Source organism: Dicentrarchus labrax, unplaced genomic scaffold, assembly GCF_905237075.1.
Source record: "Dicentrarchus labrax unplaced genomic scaffold, dlabrax2021, whole genome shotgun sequence".
In the NCBI taxonomy this organism is placed as follows: domain Eukaryota; kingdom Metazoa; phylum Chordata; class Actinopteri; family Moronidae; genus Dicentrarchus; species Dicentrarchus labrax.
Genome location: NW_026136722.1, coordinates 9,282,570 through 9,304,816, shown reverse-complemented (window position 1 = coordinate 9,304,816; position 22,247 = coordinate 9,282,570). Strand labels below are relative to the sequence as shown.

Sequence of the window (22,247 nt, the reverse complement as noted above, 5' to 3'; positions counted from 1 at the left end):
TAAAATGTGCAATAGCTCAACTTATATCGGCATGTAACGTCCACCACAATATTTAAATGTTTCCTAATGTTTACAGGTAATTTGTCCCCTGAGGATGGACGGATAGTTATATCTTACATTGTGGGAATGAAGTCAGTTACCACAGACCAAACTCTGCAGCCCTTAAGAGGTGAAACATCACAACACTACCTCAAATGATTTACTTTGAGCACTCTATCTAGGAGTGGTCCATAAAATGTCCCTGACAGGTTTAAGAGACATGAATCACACCTGGCATACTGATTCATCTCCCCCTGTTTGTAGTCTGTATTGTACACAAGACCTTTATCTTAATGATTTACATTTGCAGCACTAGTCTAGGGAAGGTGTCTTTGTGAGCTACAGCTGAAATGGATGGGCTTGAGTTCATTACTGGATGATAGAAGAAAATCTGTGAGCAACTGCTTCGCGTATCAGATTGAAGCTGGGGTGAGGTTCGTTGTTTTTAGCCATGTGGGCGGCATGGCTCTAGGGATGGCTATGTCAGGTCCGCCACTTTGGTCCAGTCCAAGTGTGAACCTATCGCGACATCACCCATTAGTTTGTGAAGTACCGTTTTGAATCCTCAAGTTCGGCATTTTGGCTTTCACCATGACGGTTTGAAGCCAGCAGCAGAGAGACATACTGTAAGTTGAGTTGCGCTCATTGGTTGTGCACTTATCTATAGCAGGAAACAATGGTGGCTTCCCTAGTCACACATATTCTCAATTTACAGATAAACAGTATACAAAAATGTGTTTCTGAAAAGATTTTAAGGGAGAAATAGGCAATGCAGTAACAGAATATTGATTTTATATTTGAAAGTTTGATCTGAGTTTCATGTGGTGCACTGGAGAGACTGGAAGAATAACTTGTCAGTAACAAGGTAGTCAAACCAAAGCAGACCCTGCCTTATCATCTCTTTACTCTAAATGGGACCATAATTTACTAAATGAACATCATGCTAAGGCTTGAAACTAGCAATTCAGACCATAAACTCATCAGGAAACTGTACTGAGCTAATAAATCAAGTGTTCAGCTTCCGCATTGCCTTCACTTCAATGCCCCGGAAGCTCTTTCCACTGATTATAGTATAGTGTCAGTTGTCCAGACCACTAGCTTTTTCTATTAGACTAGATAGATTTCTTTTTCTATTTTTAAATTTTTATTTGGGTTTTTTTGGAATTGATATGGATATTTATTTTTAGAACACTTCAGAAAGTAGCTGCAGTATGCTTTATATAAAATACATAAAAGGAGATAGACAAAGAATGAGCAAAGTAATAAAAGTACAGAAAGCCCAGAAATATAGTATAATTTTAGTTGTCGTAAAGTAATTCTTAATGACCCTACAAAATATGAAGCGAAGCCTGCAAGTCAACTCGAGCTGCACTGCTAAACACACGACATGCCTCACTCTCCATAATCACCGACCAAGCACACCCTTCCAATCTGGTGGTCTATTTAAGCTGCAACATTTCCCAGCTGTCCCTCTGCTCTCTCAATGCCGTTGCTGCCCTCCATCAGTATTGCTGCCTGCTGTTCTGTAAGCCCCACCACCACCCCGGCATCCACCTGTAGGCTCCGGCTAGGGGGTTTAAGGTATTCTTATCTCTATGTAAACATATCTGCAGGGAGTGATTAGGTCGTGGCCTAGACGGCAAAATCTAACTATGTTATACTGCTGTAATAAACATTTCAATCGCAAGTTGACTGAACTGCCATTTTTCTTATCCTATTCAACAACATATATACACATCAGCATTTGCTCTGTAATACCAACCTCTACCTATCTGCTTTCCCAGACAGGTCGCTCCTCATGTTCCCATTTACCCTCATGATACGCTGACCCTTCTTTGTAGGACCAGAAGTTTCATACTTCGCTAATGAAGTTGAAGGATGTAAAATCAAGTTTCCATTTCACAGCAGGAGAGTTTCACTCATAACAGACGGCCCCATTGATTCACATTTCACTTTCCTCTGATGTTATTTTTGGGTGTACTTAGTATGTATGTGGGGGTGGGGGCTATGAATCAGGCAACTGCAAAATTATCTCATTTTAAGATAACTAGGAGGTGGGGAGTGCATTTCAGCACTGTCCTCCTGCATTTAAGAACATTACAGCCATTAACATAAAAAATAGATGTAAAAATCACCCTCTGCTACTCTGGTCAAAACAACATTGGAAACATATCCCCTTTAATTAACCAGCATCAAAGCCAAAATAACGCTGATAGGAAGAATTTTTCAAAAAGAGAGCACCTGCTCTGAATTCACTTATAATGTATTTTTGTACAGTAATGAGGAATGAATCTCCATTTATTTCCACACTAAAGGTGATACGGCAGCTACAGAAGCATTACAGTTGCATATGTCCAATGACCTTCATTGTTTTAGGTGAACTGCTCAATGCAGTTTGTTGCATCAGCTGTGACTGATTTATAATTTATCTATCTACGAACAGAGTTGACTGTTTAATAATTCAAACAAGTCTAGTCTTATTATGCAGGTGATGCTCAAAACTTGTCTTGATAAGTGTGTTTGTGTGGGTGTGTTTCCATAGCCGTGAGGATGGGTGTGTTTCACCTGCCAGGGCAAAGAGCAAGAAGATGAGACCGAGGCAGCTGCAGAGAGGTGGCAGGAAGGGTTAATAGAGTCACAAAGGTGCAGAACCAGCTATAAATTTTATAGTCTAATAACCAAAGTAGGAGACCACTAACCAACCCAGACATGTCTCCGGAAATACAATGAGCAGTTAAAAGTGTTCTGAATATTCCAGTATATGCTATAATGATAAATCCCAGTCACTTTAAGGACATATGATTTACTTTACTTCAGATTTTAATTTAGCTGTGAGTTTGTTAGGATCCATCACCACAGTGGAGCGGTAGGGGGGAAAGACGCCTAGACTCCCTCATCTAATAACACATTGGAATGAATTCTCCACTCTCTCTGTGTAAATAAAGGTCTGCAGTTGATGTTATACACTAGTGATTTAGCCTACACTATATATACCAAGTATAGACCAATTGATACCTGAGCAGGGCCAATCATTTATTCAATTATTATCCGATTTTAGGTCATTGCAGATATATTAGCAACTAATGATTATTTTCATTATTTAAACTTAAAGATATGGAAGTTACATGGAAGTTTACAATAATAATAAATATAAATATTAGTACTGGCCTTTAAAATCCAGTATTGAAAGATCTGTAATACCGTGTTAATGAATGCTTTTACATTGGCAGTTTTACACACCTATAAAGAAGTTTCTCTCCTAAATGTACCAATGAAGTGATGCATTTGATGTCCAAGGAGGCAACAAATGTCTGTGTTGTTGATGTTCTTTGTCAGACCACCTGAAATAAACATTGATTACTTGCCTGACCTCTGACCCTCATAATGCAGAGCCATCCCATCTAGACGTGCAATTCATCATGAATGTTGTAGTTTCTTTGGTTTGGTTACCCTCTGGTGAACAATATTTCATGGTCGCACTGGAAGACTGAGCCCTTGTCGTGTGGTTAATAGCATTGATAACAGCTTAGTGGCTAAATGGGCTGAAAATGTGTTAGATGGTCAATTCACTGATTTCACCTGAGCCCACAGGGGTGAGGAAGAGAAAGAGACGTAATTTCATTTTGAGTGCTTTTCCGGGGAGACAAGGTTATTGTGCTAGGTGATGAGGTTATTGTGGAAACTGGAATTGGGGGTATATGTACATTAAAGTGTATGTAAAAGTATATTTGTTAGGTTAAGGACATTAAACATTAAAAGTCTCTTATGAAATATGATTCTCTGTCTGGCTGACGGCTGTCTGTGTTAAGTGAGATACTGGTGTGGTTTCCGTTCAATTCCATTCAGTCACACATTCAGCGGCACATTTAGTGACTGTCAATGAAACACACACACACACACACACACACACACACACACACACACCCACACACACACACACACACACTCACACTGATAACAACGCTCAACAGATGTGGCAACTGTTAATGAACCAGGGGAGATCCAGCCAGCCAGCTCTTGTTATACATCTCTCTCTCTCTCTCTCTCTCTCTCTCTCTCTCTCTCTCTCTCTCTCTCTCTTCTGACTGTAGCCACACATTGTTAGCTACCGCACTTACATCACTGTTGGCAAATAATGTTCGTGAAAACTGGCACCAGGCGATGTGTTCGAATGCAGGCAGTTTTTCTGTGAGAAAAGGGATTTAAAAATAAGATGCAAAAAAGCAACCTGCCGATTGTCATGGTTTTGAGTTTGGTTTGTTTGTTTCCTGTTTTATTTTGTAAATCTCCTCTTGTGTCTTGTTTTGCTTCACTTCCTGTCTTTGTCTTTTTTCCCTCCAGACTTGATTGTCTGCCCTGCCCTGATTATTTTCACCTGTGTCTTGTTATCCTCCCCCTCACCTGTGTATTGAGTCTTCGACTTTCATTTGTCATATGTCGAGTTTATGGATTTTTTGTTGGATCTATCTCTTTTGGACTATTGCCTCATCATCTTGTAATTTTATGTTCCACCACAATTTTGGAATAAATGATCTGAACTGCTCCTGCTCTGCCTTCAAGGTCTGCATTTGGGTTAAACTTCCTTGTGTTCAGTAATTCAGCTTGCACAGCCACGACAGCAGCAGCGATTAGTCGATATATCAATAAGTCAATCAAAAGACAATTAAGCTGCAACATTTTTTTTGCATTCTCTCCGATGCTGAACTTTAGTACAATCTTTTTTTAATTGTTTCCATTTTATACTCATAGTCCACTATTACTCCACTTTTCAGGATAAAATATTGTACTTTTTAGTCCACCACATTCATCTGGCACCTTCGGTATCATTATTAGTTACTTTACACATGAAGATTTTACATAAAATCCCAATGCTAAGTTTATTCAAAAAATACATACACATTATATATATATTAAACTATCCAACAGTATAAAATAGGTAAAGCTATATAGCTCTACTGTGACCAGCTACACGTTAAAATGATGATTCATGCATCAGTAATAATAATCCATTATCCAGGGGACATTCTCCAATAAGTAGCCTACTTTTAGTTTTACAGATAATACTTAATAATCATAATAATCAAAATATTCACAATTATAATCATTATAATCATCAATATCATAATCGAAAGGCCCAAACTATAGCCAGTGTAGTAATATGTAGTTAATATTTGCATTGTGTTTTTGCTACTTTAACTTAAGTAATGGATGTGAATACTTCTTCCATCATAGGTAAATGAAATATTTGAGGGGTTTTGGACTTATGGCGAAAAGGATAGTGGATAGGATAGTGTGTTGGGCATTTTTCATGTTTCTGATGTTTTGTAGATCAATCGAGAAAATAAATTTGCCAGGTTAATCTATATTAAGAATAATTGTGAGTTCCAGCCCTACATACACAGACACACTCATGCAGGCTGAGTGAGCCATCGTCCTTTGCACCGACTCGTGAGCCAGTCCATCCTTAACGATGGCACTCTGAAACAGATTAAATTAGGACAAGTGTGATATGAATCACTTTACTTTCATCTCTGGCTGGAAAAGACTGTGTGTCTGTGTCCGTGTGTGCATTATACACCCCCAAACACTCACTGTGGGTTGCTTTTGACTTCAGTGTACTAACATCACAGCTGAGACTTTTTAGAGTACACTCTGCATTCTGAAGTGTCCGTTTAATGGCTGAAAATCTCTTTGTTCAGAGGAACATGAGGTCATCGTCTTTAGACCGCATGTTTTTGAGGGAATGACTCATGCAACAAGTGGATGTTAGTCATCGTGAAATTACTGTGAGTCAGTTAGAGGCAAAAACTAGATGCACTTTGGTACGAGTGTATTGGCAGACTTTTGATTTTAATTTTGCTTCAGTATTGTTAGTATTGTAACACCCAGTGGCTGATTTTCATATACAAAAGGGTGGTCCAGTGATTCATCACTTCATTAATATTAGTGTTTTTGATGCTGAGGACATGAAAGAGGTGAATGTTTCTGTGTTTGCCTGCAAATATTGTGCCTGTTGTCTTCCTAAAAATGTGATACATTTTAAGGCTTTAGAGAACCGAATGTCTCAAATACAGTAAGTTATCCATGTCTACCCATGATTTAAACACTGCATGTTGACCTTTAAATGAATACCTCTTACATTTAAGTTCCCTTTGTCCACTTTTTTTACTTAGTTTAAACCTTCACTAAACACCAGATTTCTCCCCATGGGACAATAAAAAATGACTCCACTTTATTTATGTCCTTAAATTTGGTTGCAGGAAGGATTTGAGAAGTTAAAACCTGCAGATGCCACTATATGAGTCTGTAAGTGTCTGTCATGCATATTTAGAGTGCAAGTGAAGAAAAGAGATGGAAAAATCAGACAGCAGGGATAGAGGCAGCTCTGGCATGTGAGAGGACGATAACGGACCCATCATAGAAATCAAGCTGTGACTTGGTGATTGCATCTCCTTCTCCAAAATCTCTTTTTGACATTTCCTCTGTCATTGTACATATCACTGACAGTCCATCACCTCACTCACAAAGGCCTTTTTGCATCTTGTCTTTCACTTGTTTCCAGCTCCTATATGTTTTTTTTTTCTCATTTGTAGTGAGTGGAGGGATGGCTGACTGATTTCTCCATTATCCACTCTCCCGCCTGCCAGCCTGTCTGCCTGCCTGCCTTCTCTGAGTGGGTGCAATTAAAGTGCCAAGCTTGATCATGCCATCAAGTGGCAGTAATGTTTTTTTCTGCTGGAAAAATGAATTGAATTAAGATGAAGTAGGAGGTGCAATGAGAGTCAGATGCACAGTTGGACACACAAAAACAGGCACTCTATACTTGACCTCAACTTAAAGCATTTTTTTTTGTCGGTTGTCAGTGACTGTGACAGTAATTTTTTTTGTGTGTCTGGTTTTATAATTAAGGGTGAGATGCTCTGTTGTGTTGATATACAAGCCCCAGCCATTGCTAAATTAAAGGTTGTCAAGCATTCAGATTCACTTGAATGACTGTCCAAGTGAGTGTGTACGTGTGTAAATGCACATGTAAATTTGTGAGTGCGTTTGAGTGTGTGTTGGGTGGGGGTTCATTTCTGCCTATGGGGAGGTGTTTGTAATTAATGAAAAGCAGCTTTGCCACCTGCTGCCCTAATGTCACTGGGATCCAGAGAGGCAAGTCCTGAGGAGCACCATGAATATTTGATCATGGTATGAAAGAGGTGTAGAGTGACTTGTTGAAATATGGGAGACATCGCTAGAAGCTGATGACACATAAAAATGCTAAAGAAACATGAAGCAAGCGGAGATGGAGAAGGATAACAGGTGGATGGAGTAAACAGCCCATATACTTTTGTTTCAAAAGCCTGATCTGATTTTTTTGTTGATCCTATGAAGCAGATATAATGTGTGCTATTTAAATCTTGCTGCTTTATTAAATCTTTTAAAAGATGTACTTATTAATCCCCGGTGGGGAAATTATTTTTCACTCGGTGTTTCACACACATAGGCCCAAAATACAATCATGCACACACAGGGCTTATATAGACATGCAAATGTGAAGAGTTGGTGGAGCAATGGGAGCAGTTAGGGGTTAGGTGCCTTGCTCAAGGCCAGTGCTCAGACAGTGGAACTAGCACCTCTCCAGCTACCAGTTCACACTGTGACCCTTCGATTCCTAAGCCAAGTCCCTACAGACTGAGCTACTGCCGCCTTTAGCAGTCAGTACAGTCATCACTACCTTAACTCAGTTAACATTCTCCAGCTGCAATGCACAATAGAACATTTCAGTGAAGTCTATCTAGGGATAGATTAATTTATTGTCTGTCCAGGACTAATATCACAGGTGATGTAGCTGTACCTGTGGCCAGAAAACAAACGGCCATTGCTCCAAAAATACCAGGCTGGTGTAATTTATGTAATGTAATTAACGTTATGTAAGTTGTAGTTTTTTGGTGTTAATAGTTTTGAGAAGGCAGTGCATGATATCAGGAAATGTGTCTCAGCAGTTGAGATAAACTGTAATAAATCTGAGCAGCATATGCGTTGGCAGATATTCTTCGGAGAAGTCTGTGATACTGGACCAAAATAAATACCAGTGCTTCTCTAAGAAAAATGAGAGGGACTGCAGAGAAGAAAGATGACGAGACATTTTCAATTTGGCCATGCTTATATAGTAGCTAACTTTATACTGCACGTTTATATATCCATGTCTGAACGCCAGGGGAGGAAAACTGGAAAAATTGTTTCATGAAATCTGAGAACAGACAAGAAATGCTGGGGTTCCAGCCAACATCTTGCCCCACAGCCTGCTCTGTCCTGTGATTCAGCCACAGGAGATTATTCACCACCACACATGGTCACAGCAACCATGCACACAACCATATACTGTTGTGTTGCCCTTTGATTTGTATCGTGTGTGTGAAAAGATCCTGGGGAAGAGCTTCAGACAGGTCAAGGCTCCCCCTCACAGCATTCAGCTGAATAATGGATCTGTGATAAAGCAACAGAAAATGCTGTGTGAGTGTGTCTGTGCGTATTTACTGCCCAAGGGCAGGTTTGGATCACAGAAAGTGTCTGCGTCAGTGTGAGCATATTGCTGCAGGTTACAGGTAAAGGATCAAATATGAACAAGTTACTTCTTCCGGGAAACAGCTTTAATCTGAAACATGGACTGATGTCAAATGTTCCAGGTAAATCAGTAACTTTCCCTTTTAGAACAGACTGTCAAATGTATACTCCTTGGAGCACAATTCTGGGAAGTTAGCCAGGTAAACAGTAAATTAATACAAGGTACACACGACAAGATGTTCTACCTGGACCATTTTTTTTTTCAAGAGCCCTCCTGTTTTACCCCTGGTTTGGTCTCATACAAATTAATGGGGAAGTCTGCGGTTTTGCAGCAGTGCAGTTGTCTTCGTGAACGGCCCCAAAGGCCCACTGCTCTTTCAATTAGTCTCTGTTTTCAACTTCACCAGGTCACTCAAGTGAGAAAGTCAATAACAGGAAGGTTCCGGCTATTACACTGAGGGCACAGTCAGAACTGTTTTGGAGAAACAGACTTTGCTTTTTCAGTCAGAGCTGTGAGCGACTGAACTGCACTGATGAGCGCAAGCCCTTCTTCCTCCCAGAACTCACAGAATAATGTTTATCAATTAACATTTAATTGTAGTGGTATGATATATATAACACAATATAATAACTGATAACTCTTTTGTACAAGTGTTTTATTATAAAATAACATTACACTAATATGTATTTTATTAAACATATTTTCATTTATTGTCTTTTTCACGACTTTCCAACAAATTGAGCATACAGTTTACCAGTAAAAAACGTTGTTACCACATGAGCTAAGGTCAGCAAGTATAGCCCATCAATGAACGAGTCCCATAGTTTGTATAGGGTGCATTGTGTGTGTGTCTGGTGTGAAGTGATTGTTTGTGCTATCTCTGTCTCCAGGAGAATATCCAGCGCATCTTAATTGAAAGTATTCGTAAAAGAGTGTCTTGTGGTTTGAAAATGCTGACAAAGCTGTATCGAGGAGAGGAGAGGCGATATTTAGGCAGTTATGTATTTCTCACAGAATGTCTAACTACCAGTTACTATAGAAAAGGAAATGTCTGGTTTCTGCATCTTAAACTAGAGATGTCAGGTTTATTTTATACATTTTATTTAAAGATTCAAATTTGCACATTGTGTCTGATCATAATAATAATAACCTATTATTTAAGTACTGACACATGGCCATGAGCATTTATGAATGCAGGCTGTATGCTATACTTACCTACAGGTGTGACTGTAAATACAGTATTTGAGAGGATCGTTTTTGGCCTGAATCAATTTCCTGACACCACATCATATGTCTGATTGTTGTTGAGGCACAACTATACAGTAGTAGGCTAATTATGATCTGAATGAATATAAATATGAATTTGCAGCGATACCAATAATAAAAGCTAAATTTAAGTATACAGAGGAAGCTATTCATGTGATATTTCTGATTTGTGTAAGGTGTTATTACTTGACTGAAGACATAATAATAGTAATGCCTTTATTTATATAGTACTAAACAAATGTTGCAAAGTGCTTTACAAACCCCTAAATGCAAGGTAAATGTCTTAATTATCTTGATTTATCAGATATTTCATTCAGGATTAACAAAAATCAGGCATTCTCATCTTATTCATTTTATACAGACAGTTTTTCAATTGAGATTTGAGAAAATGTACTGTATCATGAAATATATCAGTATTGTGATTATAAAATGACATAAACTGTAATCACCACTTAGTGTGAAGAGGGGAAATTCATAATCATCCCCAAACTTCTTTCAAAACCAGCTAATAAAATGAATGCTCCTCTGCATGCAGGGAGAGTGAGAGGGTTGAGTGTGTTTGTGGGTACAATACGTGCGAGTGTGTGCATAATGTCTGTGTCAGCACGACTTAGAGAACTTGACAGCTGGGAGTTGGTTTGACTACAGAGTAGAGCCCTGCCTTTCTGTATATCCCTGCCCTCGATTCTTTAGCTTATTTCCCCCCATTGCTTTGATTTCTGACGTGTGCGTTGAGGCCAGGCAGTCGGATGCACCAGTGAACTCTCGGAGCAATAGAAAAGACATTGAGGAATGGCAGCAAGTTGCCTCTTTCTCATTGTTTTTATCAATACTGTGAATGTGTATCATACACAACCTTTCTGTGGCCCACATGCTCCTGTTCTTTGCCTCACACCGCTGCCATTAATGTTTTATCGACTCACACTTCACAGGCCCCTCTGAAAGCTCCTCGTGCATTTGTAATTTATGATCCCTGTAAAGTGCTGTTAGACTCATTCTGTACTGACTGTACCTTCTCAGTCATGTACCTTTGGGGAAAAAGATTGGGCATTAAATGGCTAACATCTAGTGTCTGGCTGGTAAGTAGAGCAGTTTGTATTTGAAGATGTGTTTTGTATTGAGGGTGTTTGCTAGGACACGCAGAATGAAATTGACCTGAAAGTGGTACAAGCTTCTCAGCTGTCCCTCTGTAAATTTAAGTAAACTGTAACTACACAGAGCAGAGCTGTGTCAGCTTGTAACATGTTGAGAAAGTTTTGAAAGCAAAGTGTTGCTAGAAGTGTGATTGACAGCCTGTAATCTACAATACTTTAATTCCCTGTTTTACCACAGTAGACTTAGTCATATAAGCTGCTCAGGTACTTTTTATCCTGCTTAGTCCACACTCTCAGTGCTCATTAAATCTGTGTTCTTATGTCTTGTTCTGGCTGATTTCAAGTATTTCCTTTTAACAAATCCAACATAATCATCTGTGCAATCAAGCCTAACTAACCACCCAAAATCCCCACCACGGTGCTATCATGAGCCTCTTTTTCTGGGTCACTAAATATTTATGAAGCCTCCAAGCACATTGTGGGTTGTTTTTAGTGACAACAACAACAGGGAGGAAGTCTTTTGAGACTCTGATTCCTATCAGAGCACACTTACAAACTAGCTTGCAGCTCGACTTGCCTGTGAATATGTATGAGATTCCTCCTTTGTAACTCCCTGGGAGGTAAATCAACTGAACACGTCAACAAAGACTGCATCTATTTCTAAGTGCACTGCTGGCAGATTAGCAGCATCTTGTCGGGGTTGAATATCTTTTGTTTCTCCTTTGGGATTGGGGGAATTAGCAGGCTAGCATCGGCTCTCAGGAACAAACTAGAAGGGATGATGGTTGGGGGGAGGCTTTTGAGTGTTGCCGTGGCACCAGGTGATGTAAGCCACTTTGGCTTACCGGGAGGCATACATGTGGGTCACTGAAGAACATCTTGACCTCCTCTTTTCTACAGCAGCCGCTAAGCTCACGGAAAATGGGAATGCATATGATTTGTAAATTCCTTTATAACTCAAATGATTACTTGATCTATTTGTCCAAATCAATGCAACAATTTGATAATCGCTAAATTGTTCCAGTCATTTTTTCCTGCATTTGACTCATCTATCCACCCTGACCTCCTCCCTACACTGACTTTGTCGCTCTTAATAATACGTTCACATTTTCATTATCACCACCTGCTGGTACTGTGGCTTCTTACGCACATGTACCTTTAATGCCCAGATGAGGCAAAACCTGTAAAACACACTATCCTCTACAATTGAATGTGCTTGTGTATTACATGCTTTGTCATGAGACTAGAGAGCTAACTACTGATCAACACTACAACTAACATTTTTGGTTTGTAGTGAAGTAGTAGAATGGTCCACAACTAATGGATGGGTTGCAATTAAATTTGGTACAGATATACTATGACTATGTACTGTATGTAGTGGGTATTTATATTGTGCCAAATCATAACAGAAGTAATTTTAACACTTCATATAGAGCAGTCTTTATTTTACATGTTAGAATTGTCATTATGAGCATAATGGATATCTTTGGGTTTTGCACTGATGTTTGGATGAAACAAGGAATTTGAAGACACCAGGCTTAGGCTTAAGAAAATTAATCTAAACTTTTTTCACTGTTTTCTAATATTCTATTAACAAAATAATTAATCAATTAATCAAGAAAATCATTAGTTGCAGCCATAATTTCCTCCACATGTGGGGGGGGTGGAAGTGGAGCATTGCTCTAGTACTGTAGATCAATATGATGTAATGCTCCTCCAGTTGTTGGAACAGGAGTGATGTTGATCAATGAGGTGAAGGGCAGAGGGCATAGAGGAGATTCACACCTCAAAACTTATTGATCTGTCAGTTCTTGACATCTGTCTTGTGTGAAAAAGGGCTACAGAGACAAGTTGTTCCAATATATACTGTAATGTTTTGTAAATGGCAATAATTATTATTTTTCTTTTATTATGGAAAAAACAGCCTAAAGGCATAAGGCACCTTTTTATGTGGCATTGAGAGTGCCTCTACTTTACATTTAGTTTAGTATTTACAGTTAAGTTATTTTTTACTATATCCTGTCATCATTTAGACTGAATTTAATGAAATGGCAGGTTGTTTAACCTTTGTGAAACTAGCCATCAAGACGGAGTCCACCTCTGACCTGGGAAGGTGCACATTCAAATGGCTGAGCTTCACTCTGCCGTGTGGTGGGGCTGATCGAAGCCGAGATCAGAGGAATGTATCCCTAAGAGACGGAGCGGAGGGAGGCGAGGAGGGCGTAGGGGGTTAATCCTCTGGAGGAAAGAGGCGAGGCTTCATCAAAAAGAGTGAGGTGGAGACATGCAGTATTGATGGAGAGAGGAGAGACGAGTGTGGTTGTTAGATGAGAGGAAGAGACAGGTGTCTGACCACAAACTGGCACACACTCACCTGAAGTTGTTTCATGCGGAAACACTGAAAACGTTGTTGCTAGTTGGAAAAAAGGTTTAAATTTAGGCACTGTCACTTACGATTTTTTGCTTTCATTTCCAGAATAAAGTGCTGAACATTGATGGAGTCAAGGTGAAGCTCCAGGTAAGAGCTTAAATTTGTCCTGACAATCATCAAATAACTGTTTATGAGAGTCGTCATCAAGGGGAAAGGTGTCAACCAAATAAGAATCAAGCTCTAATCCCTGAGATATTGTAGCTACCTGTCAGATCCTGTTTCCAGCCCCACTTGTCTCCAAGTTAAAACCCCTTTCAGCTTTAGCAGTGCCTGTTATTTACTTTAGCTAGCTAATGCATGTGCCTAATCGTACAAGACGAAGTAGAGATCTGTCTATGACCTTATTTTGTGAAGACAATCTATGATCTTGATACAAAAAGCACCTAAAAGATAATTAGGGTTCATCCATCTCCATTAATACTTTCCATTAGGCTTTGAGTTTTCTTCCATTCTCCGCACTTCATTCACTGTTTTGAGAACCAGCGCACATACTGAGAACAACCCAGCATTGTTGTATGGTTGATATTTCTGTCAAACAGAGCGAGTAATTATTCGAATCATCCCTAATGATCTTAATTAGGGGTTGACGGAGGCTGGTGGAGTGGGCCTTTGCCCTGTGATGTATTCATTTGGGGTTAATTGGCTCCACGTCAGTTTGCAGAGCAGCCTGTAGCCTACAAACAGGGAGAGAGTTCTTTTTCCTCCTGTAATTGCCATTCTTCGTTACTGCCACTCGGATCCCCGGGGGACGGTTGCCCCTGGAGGCAATCAGGAGGCCAAACCACCATCAAAGCTGACAAGTCTCAGAGAGAGAGAGAGAGGGTCCAGAAAAAATGTAAGGAATTAATTGTTGATACAAAAACCAAGTGCAGGGTTCAGTCAACCTGCACAGCTCTGCTCTAGTAAGAGAAGAAATTGTAATTGCAACTGGAGCCAAATTATGGTGAGAGGCAGAGGTGTCTGATAGGGAAAAAGAAGGAATTAGCCTTATTCCACTGAGGTTGGAGAATGGGACAAATGGCATCGCCCGCGGCTGATTCATATTCAATATCATGACCAAGACTGAGCTAAACATTACGAATAATGGAGAAAATAATAAATACAATATGTGCTGTGACCTTAAATCTGCTATAATCAATATTAATATTTTATGTGAACAATGGATCAAATTACTATGAGTAATGTAAAAGGGGTTGCTTGTTGTGACAAAGTCCTGATCTTGCTCTACAGTGTTTAGCATCTTTTTTGCTCACTTTTTTGATTTTACAACAGCCTGCAACTTTAGTGTTTTGGTTCACTCTCATCACTCATATCAATCTTGTTTCTCGCAGAAAAGCTCTGATATACCCACTGTATGCTACCTGCCCATCGCCAAATGACAGACAGATAGCATATAAGCCAATATCTGGTGAACATGGCGAAGTATTTGGGAGCTAAAGATATGTCCCTCAGGAGTTGGTGGAGACCAAAAAACTGAGCTAAAAAGAATAAGTTATTGGATTTACATTAATCAGAGTAAAGTAAAGACGACTGTGTAACTGTTTGCTAAGATGTTAGCCATCACAACTTCATGGTGGTACTGTCAGTGTTGTATTTACAGCTTGCTACACGCTGTCTTAAGTCTTAAAAAAAAACATTAACTTCAATACTGAATTCATAAGACAAAGGACTCCTCAATACTCCTCTATATCTCATTTCCATATTCCAGACTCATCCTGGAGTACACTGAATGGAGGGTTTCACAATGAGCTCCAGCAGCATGACTGAGCAAACAGAGGACTTATTAAAAAGATAGCAACTTCTTTCTCTATTCAGTGATTACCTTCCCCTGTTATTCTTTGCAGATCTGGGACACAGCTGGACAGGAGCGGTTCCGCAGTGTCACTCATGCTTACTACCGTGATGCCCATGGTGAGACAATCGCACACACACACACACACACTTGCATATAGTTTTGAGATTGTTGTACTACAGATGTTTTTGTCTCTGAGTTAAAAAGCAATCTCTATTTGCTGCTATCCTTCACATGTTTTTTTGAATCCTGATACATGGAGTGTAGGTTACATCAGTGTTTTGTGGCAGGCAGATAGGAAGCTCTAAAATATGTACATTTAAATACATAGAGCACTCTTCCTGTGCACATTAAGGTTAAAAGGAATTGAGGGTTCTTTTTTAGACCGCTTTTGCCATGAAAATAAAGTTTTCATACACGTTATAATTCACTGCCGTGTTAGTGTGAAGGTTAGGATGAGATTTTTCTTCCACTGTGCAGTATTCTCAAGTGCTGACGTTTTATAACTCTTCTCCTGGGATTGAAGGACAACACATTCAGGATTTATGGGACCCTGTGATGATCTGTAATCAGTCATCACCGATGGGTGCGTGTATGAGTCTGCATGTGTGTATGTGTACTTTTTATTCATCATGATGTCATTATTAGGCATGCACGATCATTTAGAGAGCACTTAGTGGCAACACATTGTTTTCTCACAAAGCTGGTAATCAAGGCAGAGCTGCTTTTAGTAAATAGCTTGAATCAAATTCACATAATTGGGTGTATGAGGCACAAAACCTGGACCCTGAGCAATAATGATTAGTCATCTTTCAGGGTTTTTTTCAACCATCCAGGTGAGTTTATGTTAAATAAGTAACTCACACATACAGAGTACAGTGTCTATTATCAACAGTTAATCATAAAGCCAAGAACTATGAAGCTATTTAATAGGATTAGGTGCACCCAAGAGTGTAAATACAATTTTCTCATGACATTATTCCCAGATCCACACTCTCACTGTTAAACAACATACGCCAACAGTAAGTGGTTCAGTAAATAACAGCTTGAAATGAAATCCACCTGGAAGAACTGAAGGACTTCTACACACACAGAGCAGCATTCCAATCAGGACTGACTTTTCTCTGAGGGGGGGGGATAGTGGCTCTGCTCTTTTTTTTTGGTACTTGATATTCACGCAATGTTCCAGTATGTGTTTGTCATTTTCTCCCCTCATATATATGGAGAATGCATCACCTTGTTTGGTCTTTTAATCTCTGGGCAGTCAGGAATCCCTGTGTGATCAAAGGCAAGTTTTGCTGTTTGGATCTGTGTGTCTGTATAATCTGTTTAAGTTTACGCAACTTGAGCAGGGACAGGTTGTGTGTGTGTGTGTGAGTGGGTGTGGGTGACCGAGTACATGCATACTCCTGAGTGTAAATGATCTGTGTCTGTGTATTATCCTCATTATGCATGTCATGGTTTGGCGGTTAGCCTGCATAATTATGGAAGGATTTATTTGTCTCTGTCTCCTGGAGAAAGGAGACCCCGAGGACTTTAGCAGGGCCAGATTCAGGCACAACGCCCGGGAACATATCTTCCTCTGAAAACCACATCACACAGTGTAGCCTTTGACATCTCAGTGTCAGAATTTTCTAGAACTTTTCCATTACTGCCATGAGGCATATCGCTGGATAAGCTGCACTATCTACACCACAGAGCACAGCATTACATCAAGGATCTGCACACATCATCAGAGATGTGACGATGCTGATCACCTTCTCACCTGTCTGTTTCTAAGAGATGGAGTAAGAAAATAATTAGAAATAGCCTCTGGTGTTTCTGGAGAAAAATAAAAATAATATTTAGGATAGTATCTGAACATCAAACTTAATTGGTGGCCCTATGGCGATACCACAGTAAAAAAAAAATACTCCACTCATCACTTGCACACCTACTTGCAAGCCTACAAATGTAGCTGACTGTGACTTTGACTACCTGAACAAACTCCTTTTTCAGCAACAGACTGTCAGTAAGATTTTGAAGTCTCTGAAGTGTTGTACAAAAGGGTCTGCTCCTGTGGTTTCCCCAGCTTTCACTATTTTGTTCAAACAAAAGCACGTACATTTTGATCTCCCTGCTTACCTTCACACTGTGTAAACTCTTGACTGTTAGTCCCTGTGTGTTTCCCATAAACTCTGAAAACAAACTCAAGTTTTTTTCTGCAAAGTGTACTTTTGTCCTTCCTTGTATTCCCACAGTGAACATAACACAAGCAGACATTGCAGGCTTTAAAGTAAACTGCAGTGGCTCTTGTCCCTTTTTAAGCTGCAGTAGGTAGACATTAAAGTATGTGTGTGGAATGCCAGCCAGCCCCTGGTCAAAGCCACCAGAGCCACAGGAGTAATAATAATTATCATAGGGAGGTAGATATTCTTAAGAGTGCACTGTCTTCAGATTTTTATATTTTTAAAATTATTATTTACATCAATAGTTTGTTGCTCTTTTTCTCTACCACTTTTGGTCTGTGTATGTTTTGGTCATTTGAAAAATGTATAAGAAAACAAAAATGAGGGGCTATTTGATTTTTGTTTTAAAATACAACAATTAAAATTGAAATATAAGGTGTGTTCTTTTTGTGAGCTGACTCACCCTTTAATTTTGGGGTTGGGTTTTGTAAATGATGGCTCATTTGACCACAGTGAGGTTGCTGCAGATGAAAGGCCTTGTTTTGTTGTGTCTAAAATCATATCAGAGTAGGGTTCTGAAGACGGTTTACCCTGAGCTAAAGCAGGGCACACGCAGCAGGGCCACATGCCAGAGTCAAACCCACGGCTACTGCAGCAAAGCTCATCTAGTAGAGCTTGCACCCCATGCGTGGCGCCCAGAGCAACCCCCACACCTTGTATTTAATTTAAAAACACTACATTAGTAATGTTATGGTTAAACTTGTTCATTCTCACATTTTATCCCTATAACTGATTGGCTGGTTGGACATCTTCTATACAAGAAAACTCTTGGTCAGCTCGAAGTACACAATGTTACAGAACTATACCAGACTCCATTTTGCCAAATTTAGCAGCACAAGTGCACGAGGCAATGTTTTTGACAAGACCTCAAGTTTTTAACGATAAATTATGATAATTTGTGGGCTAGGAAGCTGTACTGTGTTTATTGCTAATGGTCACAAATCAAATTCTGCGTCTCAGTCCCAAAAATACTTGGGCCAGCTCCGGGTTACTGTAACTGTTTCATGGTTTATTACTGTTACAGTTTATATGCAACAAGGTTTATGTTTCAGTCATTGACAGTGACATTATGACACTATAAAAGATTTGCAGATCGCACAATCCTGCCAGCAGTACAGCAATATATTTGTATACTTTAAACCCATTTACACACACAATGTTGGACCTGCAAACACACATTCCTCCATGAAGCCAAGGTGAAATATGATGAAAGGCGCTAACTGTTGCTGCCAGAACTTTTTGGGGCCAGAGCTGAGCTGAAGGCAGAGAGGATGAGTGTGGGAAGGTGGATGGACTTAGTTGAGTTAGTTGAGGCTCAGGAAGAGGACAGTGAGACAGAGAGAGAGAGAGAGAGAGAGAGAGAGAAATGGGGAGGAATATTTTAGATGTTGGTGAATATGCACTCTATCTGCTATGTGGGAGAAAATGTGTAGACAGCCATGAGATATTTTTCAGCTCATTTATATGTGAAAATTCTGTAATTATATAGTTGCAGTTCAAGATTTCCATTTTTTTTTTTTTTTTGCTTACCCTGCTTTAGCTATTTGTGTCTGCTGTGGCACCCACTGTGAGAAAAATAATACAAAAGAAACAGACAAAACACAAATAAGAAATGTAATTACAAGTTTGCTCGGAGAAGTTGTTGGATATAAAAATAAGTCTGTAAAACATTTCACTTCAAATTCATCCAGTTTTCTGAGTAAAAAAAGAATCAACATGATGGTAGACGGTTTGTGTTCCCACAATATGCCCGTTAGTCTCCTTTCAAACAGTTGTTTTGCATAAGCATTAATTTGTCCCATCTCAGATTGATGGAGGGGTCTCTTCTCGGGGACAAAGGCACCTGTGCTATATTGGGGATAGATAGATAGATAGATAGATAGATAGATAGATAGATAGATAGATAGATAGATAGATAGATAGATAGATAAGATAGATAGATAGATAGATAGATAGATAGATAGATAGATAGATAGATAGATAGATAGATAGATAGATAGATAGCCTTTATTTATCCCCAGAGGGAAATTGGGTCGTCATGGCAGCCAGGTACATTAAAATAGAATAAAATACAACAATAGAATAAAATACTTAGATAGAAAAGATAAAAAAAGATAAATAGGTAGGTAAGGTGCAAAGAGTTATAGTTGCAATATGGTGGTAATAGTACTGATGACATGATGGTAGTGTTATTGTTAATAACAGTATATAATAATAATATTAATAATATTTATAATAATATAATAATAATATGTATGTATAATATGATGACTGAATATGATGACTGATCTCTATACAGATAGATTTCCTTCTGTTGCTCCGCTCAAATCTGAATTAGATTTTATTCAGTTGGCCACTGTGAAATCTTGTTTGCATTCTCTCCTGTAGAACCTAGTCGTTTAAAAGATGCTTCAGCCAGCAGCACCTAAATGCTGAATACAAAAATCTTCTATGAAGTCGGGATACAACATAATCAATTTAACAGTCTCCCTTACTAACAACTGACTACCTTGAAATGTAGTTAAATTATTTTTGCTATAAATTTATGCAGCAATCTTATCTTTTTCTAGTTGGTATTATTTACAGGAATCCATTTTAAATCGGTTTTGGCCGTGCCCATGACTGTTGGTCAAACATGTTTTAAATGGCTTGAAGCATATAAATAAGCTATTTAGACTGATCAGTCATTCCCAAAACATCAAGCTCTAATGGTATCCATGGTTACCACCTCACAGATAATGTTATTGGAAATGGTAAAATGGGTAACCATCAACTTTTTAATCTTTTAAAAGACACTAAATGATATGTTCTCTTTTTAACAAATTACATATTTACAAAAACTATTATTTGAGTGCCTGGCAACTTTTCCTAAACTTTATAAGAAAGGCTTAATTAGCAATAATGTGTGGTGATGTACTAACTCTGTAATTACATTCTGCTTCATAATGTGCTGTATAATTTAATGAAAAGCATTAAAGCTCAAATTGAAAATGACATTATAAAGCAATCCAGGATGCACGAGGAAATCACAGATGTGAGACTGAAAATTATGCAAAGTGTTTGTGCTGAAGTTTATTTTGTCAAATTCGCGTTGCTGTTCTTCATCTTTGTTTTTATCTTTCTTCCTCATTGTTGCCATTGTGTCTCACCAATTTTGTTTTGCCTCCTTTGTTGCCGTATTGCTTTCCATTCCAGCTTCTGTTCTTCCTCTTCTCATCAAGCCTTTCTCTTTTCTGTGCTCGCAATCTCTGTTCATCTCTTCCTCCAAACTGCAATTTCACTGTTCCATTTGCCAGTAAATTTCGCGTTTAATGAGACTTTTTGATTGAATCCATTGTTTCCAGTGCTCAAAAGAAAACTAAAGTTCTGTATATTTTAGACAAATTGCAAACGACTGATATGATTAGCTCATTTTACAAATAACAATTGAGGCTGACCTTTACAAATACTGGAACATTATTAATAGAAAACGGCTTTTGGAAAGGATGTTTAATACAAGCTGGCAGGAAAGGTATTCGAGAATCGGCACACACACACACACACACACACACACACACACACACACACACACACACACACACACACTCAGCAACAGTCGCATCAGTTTATGATTCCCTGTGTCCTGACTTCAGCTATTGAGTGATAACAGATAGCAAAAGAGTGAGAAACACCTCCAGGACTGGTCTTGCAGAACTCAGCTTTATTACATAGCTGTCAGGCAGCATCATGCTCATCTCTCCTGGGTCGTCTCCATTCTCAGCTGCACTCTCCTTTGTACCTGCACTCCCTGGGCAAGCTGCTCCATAGACAGATAGAGGGACATGGACTGAGGCATCATAAGCTGTTTAAAATGCTCTTTCACTCATATTTCCTCATGTTGTATCATTCATTCATGTTGTCAAGGTGAATACTACAAAATTATACATACAGTATATTGTTTATGTAAATGTATGTGTTTGCCAGATTAAAGGTCCAGTGTGTAACATCTTTTTTGTATGTATGTTTTCATTAGTGTATAATCACCTCAATATAAGAACGGTTGTGTTGTTTTCATTACCTTAGAATGAGCTGTTTTTATCTACAGAGGGAGCGGGTCCTCTATGGAGTCCTCATGTAGGAGGCCTGTGTAACAAATTCTGTCCATTTCAACAGACATCAGTGTAGTTTTGGTGTCTAAATAATGATAAGCTGATGCTGGTGGAAAAACAAACATATGTGAAACATATTGTGATATTAGCTCAACTGTTAAACAACTTCCGAGCTTTTGGTCATGGAAGAATGGTTACTGACTATGCAAATGCCTTAATTGGACTATTATCGTTATATTGGTATTCACATTCATTTACAAATGAAGGACAACCTAGAGTCCTTGTAGAGTAGCAGTGCTTTTAATTGGGGAAAAAGGAAACCAGTCAAGACCAAGCCTTAACTCTGGTCTCTGAGTTTTTCCAATTGTGATGCAGGACTTAGACAGGCCAAGAGAGAGAAATGAATGTGTCCAGAATGAAAATTAACTCTTAAACAATTTGATTTGAAAGGGAGTTGAGACATCAGGGTGAAAGACTCAATTAAACTGAGAATTATGTCTACCAAACCATTTTATAATTTAAACTTATTTGCAGTCATGAATTTTAAAACAATACACTTAAACTGTTCTTCTACTTTCTTCTAGCTTTGCTTTTGCTGTATGACGTCACCAACAAATCATCCTTTGACAACATACAGGTAGGTTACTTTTGTTGCTCTTTGTTTATTCTAATTGTATAGTTATACAACTGCTTAGAAACCTCTGAATGCGTTCTGCAAGATTCCCTCACTTTTTTAATACTTTACATGAACAGACATT

General features: G+C 38.9%; 1 protein-coding gene across 1 annotated transcript in view; it reads left to right on the top strand.

Annotated features, from left to right (window-relative positions):
* Positions 1–22,247, top strand: part of LOC127356471 (ras-related protein Rab-26-like) — a 54,151-nt gene that overhangs the window by 8,923 nt on the left and 22,981 nt on the right. The window contains exons 3-5 of the mRNA XM_051388246.1: positions 13,427–13,468; positions 15,226–15,292; positions 22,074–22,126. Of these exons, the coding sequence (XP_051244206.1) occupies positions 13,427–13,468; positions 15,226–15,292; positions 22,074–22,126 (162 nt within the window). The remainder of the gene's footprint in view (positions 1–13,426; positions 13,469–15,225; positions 15,293–22,073; positions 22,127–22,247) is intronic.